Raw genomic sequence first — 14,156 nt, forward strand, 5'->3', positions numbered from 1 at the left:
AATCAGGGAAAACCAGGTCATGATGGACTAAATTAGCTCCTTAGGCCACTTCCAACTGTATTTTCCTATGACTTTTTTGTATCAACATGGACATAGCACTCCAAGAGAAAGGTTAAAACAGTAAAAGGTCTGGGTTAATGTTCATCTGAGCTGTGATTGTGGTACTTTTCTGTTTTGCACTCTGTCATCTGCCTCTGTGATTTCATCTGCTTATGTTGTCACCATTTTAGAGACTGTTAAGTCTGTCTGTCTCCTGTATCTATGCCTGAATCTCTTTCAGTCTCCCCTGTTTTCCCTTTAGAGGTTCAATCTCTCCTCCAAATTGCATATGGTTAAAACAAAGCCTCTAACATATCCTTCTTCTCCTCATTTTCATATACCCATGTCCTTGGCAACTCCAGACAGGTTTTTCTCTACAATTCTGCTTATTAAAAAAAAACCCCAAAAAACCTTTTCTCGCTCTTGCTCCAGATAAAATGTTTGCTTATCCTCTTATTCCTATTCTATAGCTACTTCCTCTTCTTTGTTTCTTCTTTCACTTTCCTCTCCATATAAGGGTCGAAATGATCGCCAGCACTTAATGGTTCCCCAAACTCTTGTCACTATCCTCTAAAAATTACAATTACTGGCATCCTTTGTCAAGCAAATCCAATTTAAAGGTTTTCACATCTGCTTTCAAAACCTATACAAACTGAACCTGGTTATGTCTTCTGTTTTGCATCTTAATTAACACCCTTCTCCTGTGAATAGGGCAGCTTCTCTGATCCCTTCATTTCCTTCTTCTACTGTCATTATGAGTGCAGACAGAAGTTACATTTGTTGCATGATCAGCCCCCTGAAAGCTCTCTATAGCCATGCCACGACACACCTGCATGGCTGCAGAGCACTTTAAAAGTCACTGATTGCACATCAAATTAACTCTCATCAAATGAGAGATCAGATGAAGATGCTCCACTTCAGAGCATCTTAGAGACCTTCTGTTCTCTAGGGTCATTCTGTCATGTAATCACGGCTGGGTTAATGCAGTCCAGCCCATCCCTGCTGCTTTATGGAAAGTGCCATGAGTTAGAGTGGGGGCCTGCACATTTGTCAGCACTCTAAGTGGCTTGTTTGTCACTATCACTCCTCATCCTGCTGTACCAGTCTCCTGTTCTTTCTTCTGTGAAACCCTCCTTAATTCCCATTTTTTCCTACAAGGCCTTACTTACATGCAAGTCCATATGGGAGAGACTGATCTACAACCGTAATTTGTCAATAGGCCTGAGATTTTTCTGGCATGTTTTTGTCTGATTTTTAGAGCTCATTGTGGGAGAGACTATATTTGTGCCTTGTGCAGTACTTCAGTCTGATACTTGAAAAATGATAACTCAATAAAATGAACTACAAGTGATTCCTTCTAAGGTGCAGAGGGAAAGCTTCCATTTTGCTGCCAATACTTGTCTCATCTGCAACTTAATAGAGGAGTGTTGTCTTCAGGGCTGTCAACATTTAAATGCACCTTCATCTGTGCTACTGCATAATTACCTATCATTTCTTAACTATCCTGTCAGCTTTTGAAAAAGGAAAGAAATACATGAATATCTGAATTGTCTGCAGAATACCTTGCACACATTGGGCACTGTTGGAAGAAATGGTACCTAATGAAATAAATTAATCAAGGAGATGCATTCTTTATCCAGAAATGTTGAATGTAATGCATCATAGAAAAGTAGGGTTGGAATAGACCTCAGGAGTTATAGGCCAACCCCCGGTTCAATGCAGAACCATCCCCAACTATATCATTCCTAATATATAGGTGAGATGGTTAACAGTTTCCATTAACTCTTTTGTTTTCCCCTCTACAGCTGTTAAGGTATTTTTGATAGTGTCATAGCAATTAAATCAATAGAGTTTTATGCCATTTCACAGGGCATTTAGCAGTTTGGCAAGTGCATCCTATATGGTACATGGTTTGTTCCTCTACAAAGAGTAAAGCTGTTTTGCTAAGAAACAGTCCTTTCTTAAGTGTAGTTACCATATTTGCCATGCTATGGCACTGTTGAAATACCACACTCTCTACTAAGCTGCTTTCACTGACTGAAATGTGATTCTTTCAAAACTATGTGTGGTTAGCTTTTAAAAACATTTCTGGGGGAGGGTGAGAGGAAACTTCTATACCATATTTTCTCATATACCCTCAAAGAAGACACAAAAACTTGTTTTGGGAAGGAAAAATGAAAAATGTTTTTCCAGAGCCATGGTTGAATTCTGGTTGTAGGGAGGAGGGACAGTCTTGCTTGTCCTCTTTACTTGCTCAGCCAAAAGCTGCTGCTAATTCAGTGGCTGTGACAGGCATTAGTTTTTGGCTGAGACTTGGCCCCTCCTCGATATGAACAGGAAGGAAACATGACCTCTGGCAGCCATTCTTGCATCCCTGCACCTCCATTCAGGTGTGGGAATCAGATTCCTCGTTTAAAACCAGCATCAGAGTTTTGGAAGGATAATTATTTGGAGGCAGGTACATGCGTTATTTAAATGAATATGGTAATTTATTCAATGTTCCCTGCAACTCAAGAGGATGCTAAATATCTGCATCAAGTCTTTAAAAACATGTGCAGTCTCTATAGAAGGAGAATATTTGTCAGCTTCAGCTGAGATGTGGGGAAAGGAAATGGCTGTTTAATTGGAAGCTTTAGCTTTCTGTATAATTTTAATTTATGAAACTAAATCACCCTTAACTAACAAGGAAATATATTTTGCAGTGTGTTCTTATTTTTCACACTAGAGTATAGGGGGTCAGAGACATTCTCTTTTTCTCTCGCACAGTCACCTGTCTCTCTTACAGTATATCAGAAAATGTAGTATATTTCTGGCCTCTTCATCTTGTTTTCTAATAGTTGGCTGGAAGCCTTTAAACAAGGGGGATCCATCATTCACTGATCATGTAAAGCCCAGCAGAATTGCTTGTCCTTATGGACATTTGAAATAAAGCCAGTCATAGCAAGGAGATCATTTGTAGGACTTGCCAACAAATTAGATGGGTTTTTAGAGTGGATATGAAATCTGGTTAAACAAACATTTCATTTGTTTAGCAGTTGATTGATTGACTCCAAACAAAAAAGCTGCACCATCTGGTTCTGGAGTAACATAGATAATGTAGATCTTACCAAAAATAATTTGTTCATTTTTGTTACAAAAACTGCTCAGGAAAATGATCCATTTACTTATTTACTTTGGAAACAATATGCAACTCTTCTAGTTTAACATCTAGAATGGAATGTATATGTCTGTGGGTTAGTGCATGTGTGTGCACGCGCATGCACACACACACAACCAGCAAAGACACTTCCAGGAGTGTCAGAAGAAAATGTATTCTCTACTACAAGAACTGCAGCAGTCACCATTATATTTGGGTACCTGTGATATTATGTATAACATCAGCTGACAAGTGGTGTTAATTCACTTTTTAATGGCAGCAACTCCATAATTTTAACCCTAAATGCTTACATGTTTGACCTTATGCAATTTAAATCTATGAAAGAATTTTCAATGTTTAAATTCTCTAGGATTATTGGAAAATTTACCAGCAAAGGTATGCGGAGGATAAAAATTACATGAATGATGGAATTCAAGAATTTGAAATTCAAATTATCTGAAGATAATTTTGGAAGACTTTGGAAGGCTTTTTTCTCAATAGAAATTGTTCATTTTAGTTCTTTTATTTTTATAATCAGTTCTTTTATTTTATATTATGTTGTATAAACAAAATCCTTTATCAAAAATAATTTCAAAGCAAATTGAAATGTTTCATTCAAAAATCCCCAAATGGGATATGCTGAAATTATTGGAACACTTTTCTGGTATTCTTCCAAAAATTGGTATGGTTTGTTGCATCAAGGTTTCTATAGCCAACTTTAATGACTATCTTAGCTTGGAAAAGAGTGTTCCTTTTATCAATTTAAGTGTCATAACTAATAGATAACATCACTACTGTGGATCCTAAAATGAAGTTTTTGGTGATTGCATTAATTTTCTGCTGAACTTAAAGTCTCTTATTTTAGTGTACTTATTTTATTCCAGCTCTTTATGAACTCTCCTGTGAAGCATACAAACACTTGGGCAAACTCTCAAATCAGTACTGGATAGATCCAGATGGCAGTGGGGCACTGGGACCTTTGAAAGTTTACTGCAACATGACAGGTAACTATGGAATGTACTAATTTTGTGTTATTTTTTTAGATGACAGTGTGACAGAGGGTCTGGAGACTTGTACATAATTCATATTGCATGGCAAAAGAAAAACAAATGCTACGAGTTTGTAATGAGAAGCTTGGGTAGTCTGAAAAAAGTAATCTCTGAGCTAAGTGATTAAACATTTGCAATATAGCTATTTACTAACACTCAAGAGGGTTTGTATCCTCAGTGGCCTACTTGCCACTTAGCCAGTGTTTTTAAGTAATTGGATAAATCTGGCTTGGGAAGTAGCAGGACTTGATCAGGGAAACCTGGAGTAAAAAGTTTATCTGGATCTGGCATAGTGTTGTTTCTGTCTAGATAACATAATACTCACGGACAGACCAGAATGTTCAGGTAGGGACTGAATTTTACTTTTTCATCTTTTACCCTTTCTCTCTTGCCTAATCTAACAATAAGCAGTTTAGCTGGAGAAGTGTTTGCATCTCTGTAGTATTAAAGATGCAATTTCTGTTGTTTCAAGTTCTCTTTGTTTTCTAATCAGTCTTCTTTTGTTGAAATTACCACTCTATGAAAGCTTATGTTATAAATTTCTAATTTAGTTAATTTATAAATGTGCAAATCTGCCTTGCTTTCTGCTTGACTTCAGACTAACATGGCTAACTGCCTCTCAGTTTCATGTGGTTATACTCCAAGAAAAGAAGAATCCTGTAACCTTTAAAGAGAGGTACTGAGGGACAGAGCCTCTGCCACCTATGCTCCCAACTCCCTCCCTTTTGGACAAAGGGAACAGGAAAAGAGACTCCATCCTGTAAACAGTATCGCCATCAAGCCATGGGGAGTGAGCAAAGAAAATGAGAAATGGTTGCTGAGATGGTCAAAGAATTATTTAATCATTTCCTGTGTTTAAACATGGCATAATTTATGTTGGCATTTAGCTGACCCTAGTTAAAAGGAAATGCAAGGACTGGTAGATTCCAGGCAACTGCCACAAGACAAATCTTTACTTATTCTATGAATTTCCCAAAAGAAAAGAAAATGTTGCCTGAAAAATCAGCAAGCTACAAATTTGTGGTCTGTTTGCTTTAGAAGACTCTGATGCAGGCTGTATAATTAATCTGAAGAAACCACAGAAACCATAGTAGCATAGATCATCATTGCTACCATAAGTGGTGACAGGCAGTATTGGAGAACCTGAAGTCATCCATCCTGTTTGGGTCTGGTAGAGAGGATTGTCATAGCAAAATGGGACAAGGTCAGGTAATTCCAACTGAGGATCAAGAGGACTTATGGGAGGGAGAGCTACCTAAAGCCAGTTAGCTCCTGCTCCTCTGCAGGCTGTTTTAAATGTTAAAATGTAGACCTGGAAAAATGAGCTTCATCCAGATTCTGGGCATTATACCAAAGTTGCCAGGGCTGGGGAGACAAGTCTAACAGGTTGCAATGAAACATAGGTGGAAAGGCTGTCTCTGACAACTGGGTCCCTCGCCTATTAGGGCCATCTAAACCATAACCAGAACCTTGAACTGTATCAGTAAGTAAACAGGCAGCCACAGCAGGAAACAATGCCAGGACCCTCTGATATATTATAGTGTTTCCCGCTGCTAAAGAAAATAAATGCAAGATTCAGCATTAGCTGTATGTTGCTTTGGGTGCTATTCAAGGATAAATTTAAGTATATAGTGGTTTGGGGTTTTTTTTTGTTTTTTGCAATAATAATGCTGGACATGAAAAAGTATGTCTGATTAGGATTTTGGTACCTCTGACATATGCTAAGTAGTAAATATACCAGAAGACAGCAAAATAAATCCACTAATTTCCTCCAAACTAGAAACTACCTTGTCATGCTAATAGTACTGTTCCATTAAATAATTGTTTTAGTTGCCTGAGAGAAATTGTTTGGACAGTTGATGAGATGGGATGGTAACGCGGAGTGTAGATGATCCATGACCTGTCATCTGCATTAAGATGTAATGCATTCCATGAAAAAGTTTGAAAACCACTGCTTTAATCAATCTTGCCACCAACTCCTGCTTAATATATTTTGTTTTACTGCAGATATAATTCTCTATTTAAAACTATAAATGAGATTCTGAAAGAACTATTCCTCCATTAAAATGCTAACGATTTAGAGTATTACTGTGAAAATTGGCATGAAAGTAAGTTTAATCACTCTGCTTTTAAAACTAGAAGGTCGTTCTAACACTCATTGACCATAAGACAAATTATAAAAGCCCTTAACATAATGCAGTTTATCCCTGTTACTTTTATTGGTTTCTATTATTCCCCATAAAAATATTATAAATATCTCGAATAAACAACTAAGGTCTTCCCTGTTACAATTTAGATCACCTACTTCCTAAATCTTGATCAAAAAATGAAGTAGCATTGTCTGAAATACATCGATTCAGATGGAAAAAGGAAAATAATATCAATGTGCATCTTTTGTTGCCTTTTGAAATGTACTGAAAGATACTTAACGTGACAGTATGAAGTGAACTAATCAATAGGGAATTCAAGAAAATACATGCATTGCAGTTATATTGGAAGAAATTACTCTATTAGATGAATGAGAATTAATGTTTTGCTTAAAATGAGACAAAGCTCTGTGATTTAGGACCTCATTACAGGGTAATTTTGGGCAGCTTCTGGAGCTCTTAGCTCCTGAATAGTCCACACACTTAACAGCGAAAACTGTTTTTAAACACTCATTATGTAGCTCAGAGTTGCACCACTCACATGGCAGGTTTGTCTCTGATCTGTGTTACCCAGCTCATGTTACACTAAGTAGGGGTGGGCAATTATTTTGGGCAGAGGGCCGCTTGCTGAGTTTTGGCAAGCCATCGAGGGCTGCATTAACAGGCAGCCAGGGGCAGATAAATATGAATTTTCTAAAATGTTTAGGGCCCCGTGGGGCAGATAGGATGGCCTGGTGGGCTGTTGCCTGCCTCCACACTAAAGCATGGCCGTTTTAAGCTACACCTTAGTGCAGGGGTCAGCAAAGTTTTTGGGCAGAGTACCAAAAACAACTGCAACCTCAACTTGTAAGATGTCAGAGTGCCAAAGGCAGGTACCTGGAAAGGCGCAATACTCATTGTGGCAGTGCAGCCCCAGCCCCTTCCCTGCCGTCCACCCAGAAGTGTGTACGCACTTGCTGTCGGCAACAAGCCAGACGAGGACACTGTGGTCCCCAGTGCAGTTGCTTGCAGCCTCCCTGCTGCCTGCCACGAGCAGCCTGGGCTCCATGGCAGGTGACAGGGGCCTGTCCAGAGTCTGGGCCAGCAATGGCAGGCAGCCAGGAAAAGCAGCAGCCCAGAAGCAGTGGCCCAGCAGGCAGGTTAACCCTTCCCTGCCTGCTTCCCTAAGACAGACAGCACAGGCAGCCAATGCCCCAAGTGAAGGGGGAGACAGAAGGCAAAGGGGAGCCCTGAGGGATCGGGGGAACCCCAGGGCTGGCAGAGGAGAGAACTGGGGGAGTCCTGAGGGGCAGGGGGCAAGGGAAAAGCCCAGAATGGGAGAGGAGCCCTGAAGCCTGACTACTCCAAACCCCAGTCAAAATTTGTGCAACACAGAGTAAGGTGTAACAAGGCCCTAAGACCAGTGTAGAACCCGATGCTTATTCGATCTAAAATGCATTCAGTCTCTCCTCATTCATCGTGTATACCGACTATATCTCTTAGTTTTGTGAAGGCATCAGTGGACCTTGCTTACCAAACTTGCCAATTTGTTTTAAGAGGAAATTTGAATGACTAGGTCTTTAGTACATTAATACCCTATCCCCAGTTTCTAAATATATTTTGCCAAAAACAGAAAAAAATCAGCCATCTGCAACCCAGAAAGTCTCTGACTCTCAGGTCTTGAAAATATTGCGTTCATCTTTTTACCAGAAAGCGTCAGAGCAACAAGTTAGGGATCCTAGTGGTATGTCAGTAAGGTCACCTTCCCTTAGAAAAGCTGAAGAGAAAACCACAGTTCAGTAGACAGATGTCCATATTTCTAGAATTTAATTCATGTCAATATTTTTAAAGTGTCTTGATTTAGTAGTCAGGAATGTGTCATGGTGATGAGTTCTGCCCTTCAGAGATATCTTTCTGGTAGCAGAAAAAATGTGCTGTCTTTTAAAATATTTTGCCTTATCTTGAGCATAAGCAAAATATACAGAATAAAATGTATCTGTAAAGAACAAGAGCACCAGAAACCATCTGATTTTTTCTCTAAAATGCTGTTTATATTCAAAACAAAAAAGCTATTCCTTTTGTCCCCAAACACAGTGCTGCATTATGAAAAAGGGGAAGCATAAAAATTAAGGTCCTCATAGGAAAGTTAACTTGTTTGATATTTCATATTTACTATTAAATTAGTAAGGCCTTAAAAATTAGAACCATGTTTAGAGATGCCTAACAGTTGTCCAAATACTCATAAATACTAACAACTGGGTGAATATCAGCATACCAAACTCACTTTGCAGTAATATTTGCAAATCCGCATTTATACCATTTGTCCAGCTGTAGCTTTAAGCCTTTCAGAAGAATGCATTTATGCAAAGGTGGGGGTTTTGGGTTGTTTTTTTCTTTTTTTTTTTACTGTGGCCTGACATATTGTACAGTATTAATTTGCATTCAAGATTAGCCAAACTCATGAGATGAATCCAAAATTAAACCTCACAAAAGTTCTATTTTGCTCGGTTTTACTGCTTTGGTTCATTTCCCTATACTAGAAGGCTTAGTTTGTGAAGTTAGGATGTTACTCCAAAACTGAATTCTGTGAGGGCTCCCAAAAGTTATAGAGTTCATTTGTAAGGATCTGGTTTGCTTCTGTCTTGGATCTTCACTACAGCCAGATACAGATATTACATTTTACCAGTCTATATGATCATAAACCAGTCTAAAACCATAACAGAACAGAAGTTCAATGCACACAGACTGATCTAAAAATGCTGGAACCCAGTCTAAGACAGACCTGGATTGATGTTCACTCAAGCTTAATTGATTTAGGTCAGACTGGTGCATCGAACTTCAGTACCAATTCCCTCATCGATTCAAGATAGGTTGCTGCCTGTCAGCATCCCAAGTGCCTTTGCAGCCTCCCACTACCCCCCTTGCAGGGGGGCATGCTAGAACTCAATCCACACTCAGCTGCTCTGCCCAAGTTCCCAGCAGGCCTCGCCACTCGGCTCTCCCAGACCCAAGCCAGCACAGCGCCTCTCCCCACCCCTGCCTCCTGCCATCTGTCAGCAGTAGCCAGGCAGTGGGGTGGGGAACGGGGACTTCTGTCCCCTGCATACACTCCAAGGCCTGGGCACCCACCCTGCATGCTGTCATCAAGCATCCCATGCTGTATACACACACCTGACACAGCACAGGAGAACCTCTGCAATCAGGCACAGCTACACAGACCTGGCACTGGCTCTCCCAGACCTGAGCCAGCACAGCCTCTCTCCCATGCCCCACCTTCTGCCTCTGGTCATCTGTCAGCTGCAGCCAGGGGGAGAAGACATGGGGAAATGGAGGCTTCTGTGTCTCCTTCACACACCCCGGGACCTGGGCACTTGCTTTCCCAGGCCATACCTCTGCACCCCATCATCAATCACCCTATGATGTACCCACACACTTGGCACTGAGCACAGGAGCTCAATGGGCACAGTCCCGTGAACCCCAACTGGACTGCTGGTCACAAGCAAGCGTTCCCCTCTGCCCCTGCATGACACCTATCAGTCACAGGCATCAGTCAGCTGCACATATGTGGCGCGGGAGGGGGAATGCTTGCCTGTGACCAGCAGCCTGGTCAGCCTCTGTGATGCTGTGACCACACGCATTGGGTTCTCTTGGGTTCACTGTCAGGTCTGTGTGTACATCATGGGGTGCTTTGTGATGGGGTTTATGCAAAGACACTGATGCCTTCCTTCCCCGCCGTCCTGCTGCCTGCAGCTGACAGATGCCCGTGGCTGCCAGATGGCATTAGAGATGGAAAGGAGCATGCTCGCTCATGCCTGGCACCCAGTCAAGAGTGGCTTGGGTGCTCAACAGTTTCTGGCAGGCCAGGGAGCCCATGGAGCATGCTGGAAGGTGTGCAGGAGTGCCCCCATGTTGCTAGCCTTGGCCAGTGCAGGAAACCTGTGTTCCCCCTCCCAGCACGAAAAGGCAATTGTGTGTCTCATTTACCAGTGACGTAACCTATTCCACTTACATTAAAACATGTAACTTAGATCAATTCTGCCTCAGGCTTTTTGAATGTCTATACTTAGCCTAGAACTCTTGTGACATTTTGATATTGCCAAATCCCTATTCCCTATTCCTTCATATCCTCAGGCAATGCAGGTTCCAGTCCTATTGGAAAAGGCACCTGATGATGTGGAATTTTTCATTTAAAAAATAATTCAAGTCAGTTTGTCAATCCTAAGTATCCATAAAAACAAATTTGAGCTGCCCTTTAAGTATCTTAATGGGGAAATGAATGTATGGAAACCATTACCGCTGAAGAAATCAGTCTTTGGTCTAGTCTTTGTTGACAGTGAGTATATGAGTACTAATAAGAGCTCTCTAGACTTCTGTGGGGTTGCAGTAGGAAAGGAGTGTTCTTATGATCTTGTTTCTCCCATGATTTAGGTAGCTTCAAGGTATACTACCAGAACATGTGTAAGGACCTGATGGCATTAAGGCTGTCTATGTAGGCTTTTATATCACCACTGTAGTGCAGCGTACCTGTTCACACTTCTGTAATCTTTCATTACTTTTTTCCCCCAGTGTGGGTCAGGGCAATATAGCCTTATACCTTCACACACCTTAAGGTACTAACTAAATTCACTGCCTGTCTCACTCCTACCATTTATACAAAGGTGTGGAACTTTTCTCTTGGTGTTTTATAAAAATGGTACATGTAGTAATTATTGTAATGACATTGTGAACAGGTATTAAACAGCTGTAACTGTCATATTCCATGATATTGTCTCTCCTTGCTGTAAAAAGTGGGTCACTGGAGTGCTTTTTATTATGACATATGTAGAAACATATGGCATGGATATAAATGTGCTATTCATCACCACATACTTGATGAAAAGGGCCTGAGAGTGGTAAATATTTAATTCTATTTCAAATATCCTGTATAATTGGCTTTTCAAATGGGACATTTTGCCTGAGGGCTAATTTGACAATCTAACTGCACCTTTAGCATACATATATGTCAGTTTCACAGAGTTTTAAGTCCTTACATTTACTTATTGTCTTGCAAGGAATTTCACTTTGCAGCCTGTCCATGGACAAAGAATGTTGTGAAACTGTATAGCAGTGGCCACCAACCGGTGGATCTCAGTCAACTGGTACATATCACAGCCTCTTGGACTCAATCCCAGGCTGGAGTGGGAGGCTGAGCGCACATGCATGTATGTGTCTGCCCTACCCTCAGCCTAGCAGGTCCATCCATGGGGGAGGGACTTGGTGGGGGCTAGATTGAGGCCCCTATGGTCAGGGACAGTGCTGCAGAGGCAGGAGGAGGGGTAAGTTGAGTGGGGCCCTGGTCAGCCAGGCAGGTGGTGGGAGGATCGAGCCCTGGTGGCTCATCCAGGGGCATGGCGGGGGCACTCCAGCCATTGTGCGCACCCCGGTGGAGGCCCCAGGGGACATGTGCCCCCCCCCCATCTGTGTGCAGCAGAGGCAACTACCATTTTGGTCTAGGTTTTGTGCCCTGAGCCCAGTTGCAACCCACCTGTGTGCGGCCTGACACCACATGAGTCCCACTGCTGGGCAGGCAAGAAATGAGGCTCAGACCAGCGGCTGGACAAACATGGCATTGGGCTACCCCAGGCCAGCTGTAGTTGGGCTTGGGATGCAAAGCCCAGCCCACAATGGCAGCTGATGGGGGGCACGCCCCCCCCCAAATGCCAGGTAGTGTTGGCGGCTATAGCAGCAGTGAGAGAGGAAGGGAGAGGAGCTGGAGCAGGAGCAGGCCCTGTACAGCCAGGGTGGGGGACAAAGCCATGAGCAGCTCATCCAGGGGCTGTGGCGAGGCAGGGAGCACACAGCCCAGCAGAGCTGGCTGCCACTGTAGACTGGGACAGGGGCTACGCTGGGCAGTGCTGGTAGCGGGGCTATGTGGGATGCTGCAGGCACCTGAAAATTTTCCATAGCCCAAGCTCCCAGCACCACTGCCTGGCTCAACTGCAGCACACTGCAGCACAGAGCAGACCGCTACCATAAAGAGTGTGGCATTGCCTTTCAGCTCCAACCCTCCACCCCTCGCCAGTCCAGGGGGGAAGGGGAAGGCAGCACTGTGTTCTTCATAGCAGTGCTCTGTGCTGCACTGTGGTCAGGTTGGGTGGTGGTGCTGGGAGCGGGAGTTACAGCAAATTTTCAGGTGCCTGCACCCCCCATACACACAGCCCTGCTCCCAGCACAGCCCTGGCCCCAGCCCACAGTGGCAGCCAGCCTGGCCAGCGTGCAGTTCAAGGGACACACACCCCCATGCCCTGCCAGGCTCTGTTCCCCCTGCTTGCCATGGCCCCCGGAAGAGCATCTCATGGCTTCATCCCCCACTGGAGCTGTGTCCAGCCCCCCTCACTCCCTCTCCACCATTTGGGGGTGCAGATCAAGGTCCCAGCTGTGAGGGAGGAAGTGGGGCTAGGGTTGGGGCCTCAATCTACCCTGCTCCCCATGGCCCTTTGCCCTCCCCTCACTCCTTCCCCCACAGACTTTCCTGCTGGGGAGATGTGCCCCCAAATAATTTTTTCTACCTCTGCTTCAATCTTCCCCACTCCCTCACCACAGACTTACCTGCTAGGCTGGGGGGGAGGGAGGTGGCACACGGTAGATCTTGAGGTTGCTTTTAAATGCCAGAGGTCATCTCCTACTTAAAAAGGTTGGAGAACACTGCTGTATGGTGACCTGTACAAGCTATCTCAAGACAAGTTAGGGTATAAGTGTATATTGTGTCAGGTGTTGTCCATGAATTGGTTTCTGCCCCACACTAAGTGTGAGGTAGTTCTTATCTCACTCTTACTGAGGGACTAACTATCTTTCAGTTAATATAGAATAAGAGTGTGCACATGAACAGCTGCTGGACAGAATCAAAGGTGTTAAAAATGACCCTGTACAGTATTATAGGCCAGGAGGAGGGATACAGAGATGTTGGCCCATTCAGTCTAATAGTGAACATTGAAAATGCTTTTTAACCTTTTAGTGAAGGTACAGAAAAAGAAGGAAAGAGGTAGTTAAAACATTTGAATGTCAAATATTAAGAAGAGCCTTCATTTTTACCAATATCCCTTATATACTTCCCATTTTATTGGTACAGTTTTTATAGTAGAAAAACTATTTACCATTCTTGTTAGATGGTATTGAAGATGGTAATAAATGTTCTTTCAGAAGGAGGGGAAAAAAAGGAAGTTAAGAGAGGATGAAGCTGCTGTTGATAGAAAATTCAGGTTCTGTTTTTAGTGCTGAATCTTACTTATTTACTGTCTTGCTAGTGTAAAAAAAAAAAAAAAAAGCCAGGCACCAGCACAAGGTTTTATCAGCCACTCAAAGACCTTGTAGCATTAGGCTGCTTAATACATTTCTCTTTGCTATCTCATATATAATCATAGGATGATAGGTTTGAAAGGGACCTCAAGGGTCATTTAGTCCAACCTCCTGAATGAATGCAGGATGCACTATTTCTTATACCATCTAAAGCAAATGCTTCTTGAAAACCTCCAGTGAAAGAGATTTTCCAATTTTCTGGCCAGCGTGTTCAATTGTTCCATTTTTCTGACAGTCAGGAAGGTTCACACCCCCACCACCACCCTCCGGTATAATCTAAATCTGCTTTGCTGTAGTGTGAACCCATTTCATTATTTCTGCCCCCTGCTTCAAGGGAAAAGTTATTCTCCTCAGTTATGGCAGCCTCTCAAATATTTGAAAATTGCTATCATGTCTCCTCTTAATGATTTCCTTTTCGTCAGAATAAACACCTCGTTCTCTCACCCTTTCCTTATATGGCTTGCATTTCAA

General features: G+C 42.6%; 1 protein-coding gene across 1 annotated transcript in view; it reads left to right on the forward strand.

Annotated features, from left to right (window-relative positions):
- The window catches only part of CNTNAP2 (contactin associated protein-like 2), a 1,403,431-nt gene that overhangs the window by 825,799 nt on the left and 563,476 nt on the right, over window positions 1–14,156 (forward strand). The window contains exon 13 of the mRNA XM_019535795.1: window positions 4,060–4,179. Coding sequence (XP_019391340.1) covers window positions 4,060–4,179 — 120 coding nt within the window. The remainder of the gene's footprint in view (window positions 1–4,059; window positions 4,180–14,156) is intronic.

This window comes from Crocodylus porosus, unplaced genomic scaffold (assembly GCF_001723895.1).
Source record: "Crocodylus porosus isolate Cpor-Errol unplaced genomic scaffold, CroPor_comp1, whole genome shotgun sequence".
Lineage (NCBI taxonomy): Eukaryota > Metazoa > Chordata > Crocodylia > Crocodylidae > Crocodylus > Crocodylus porosus.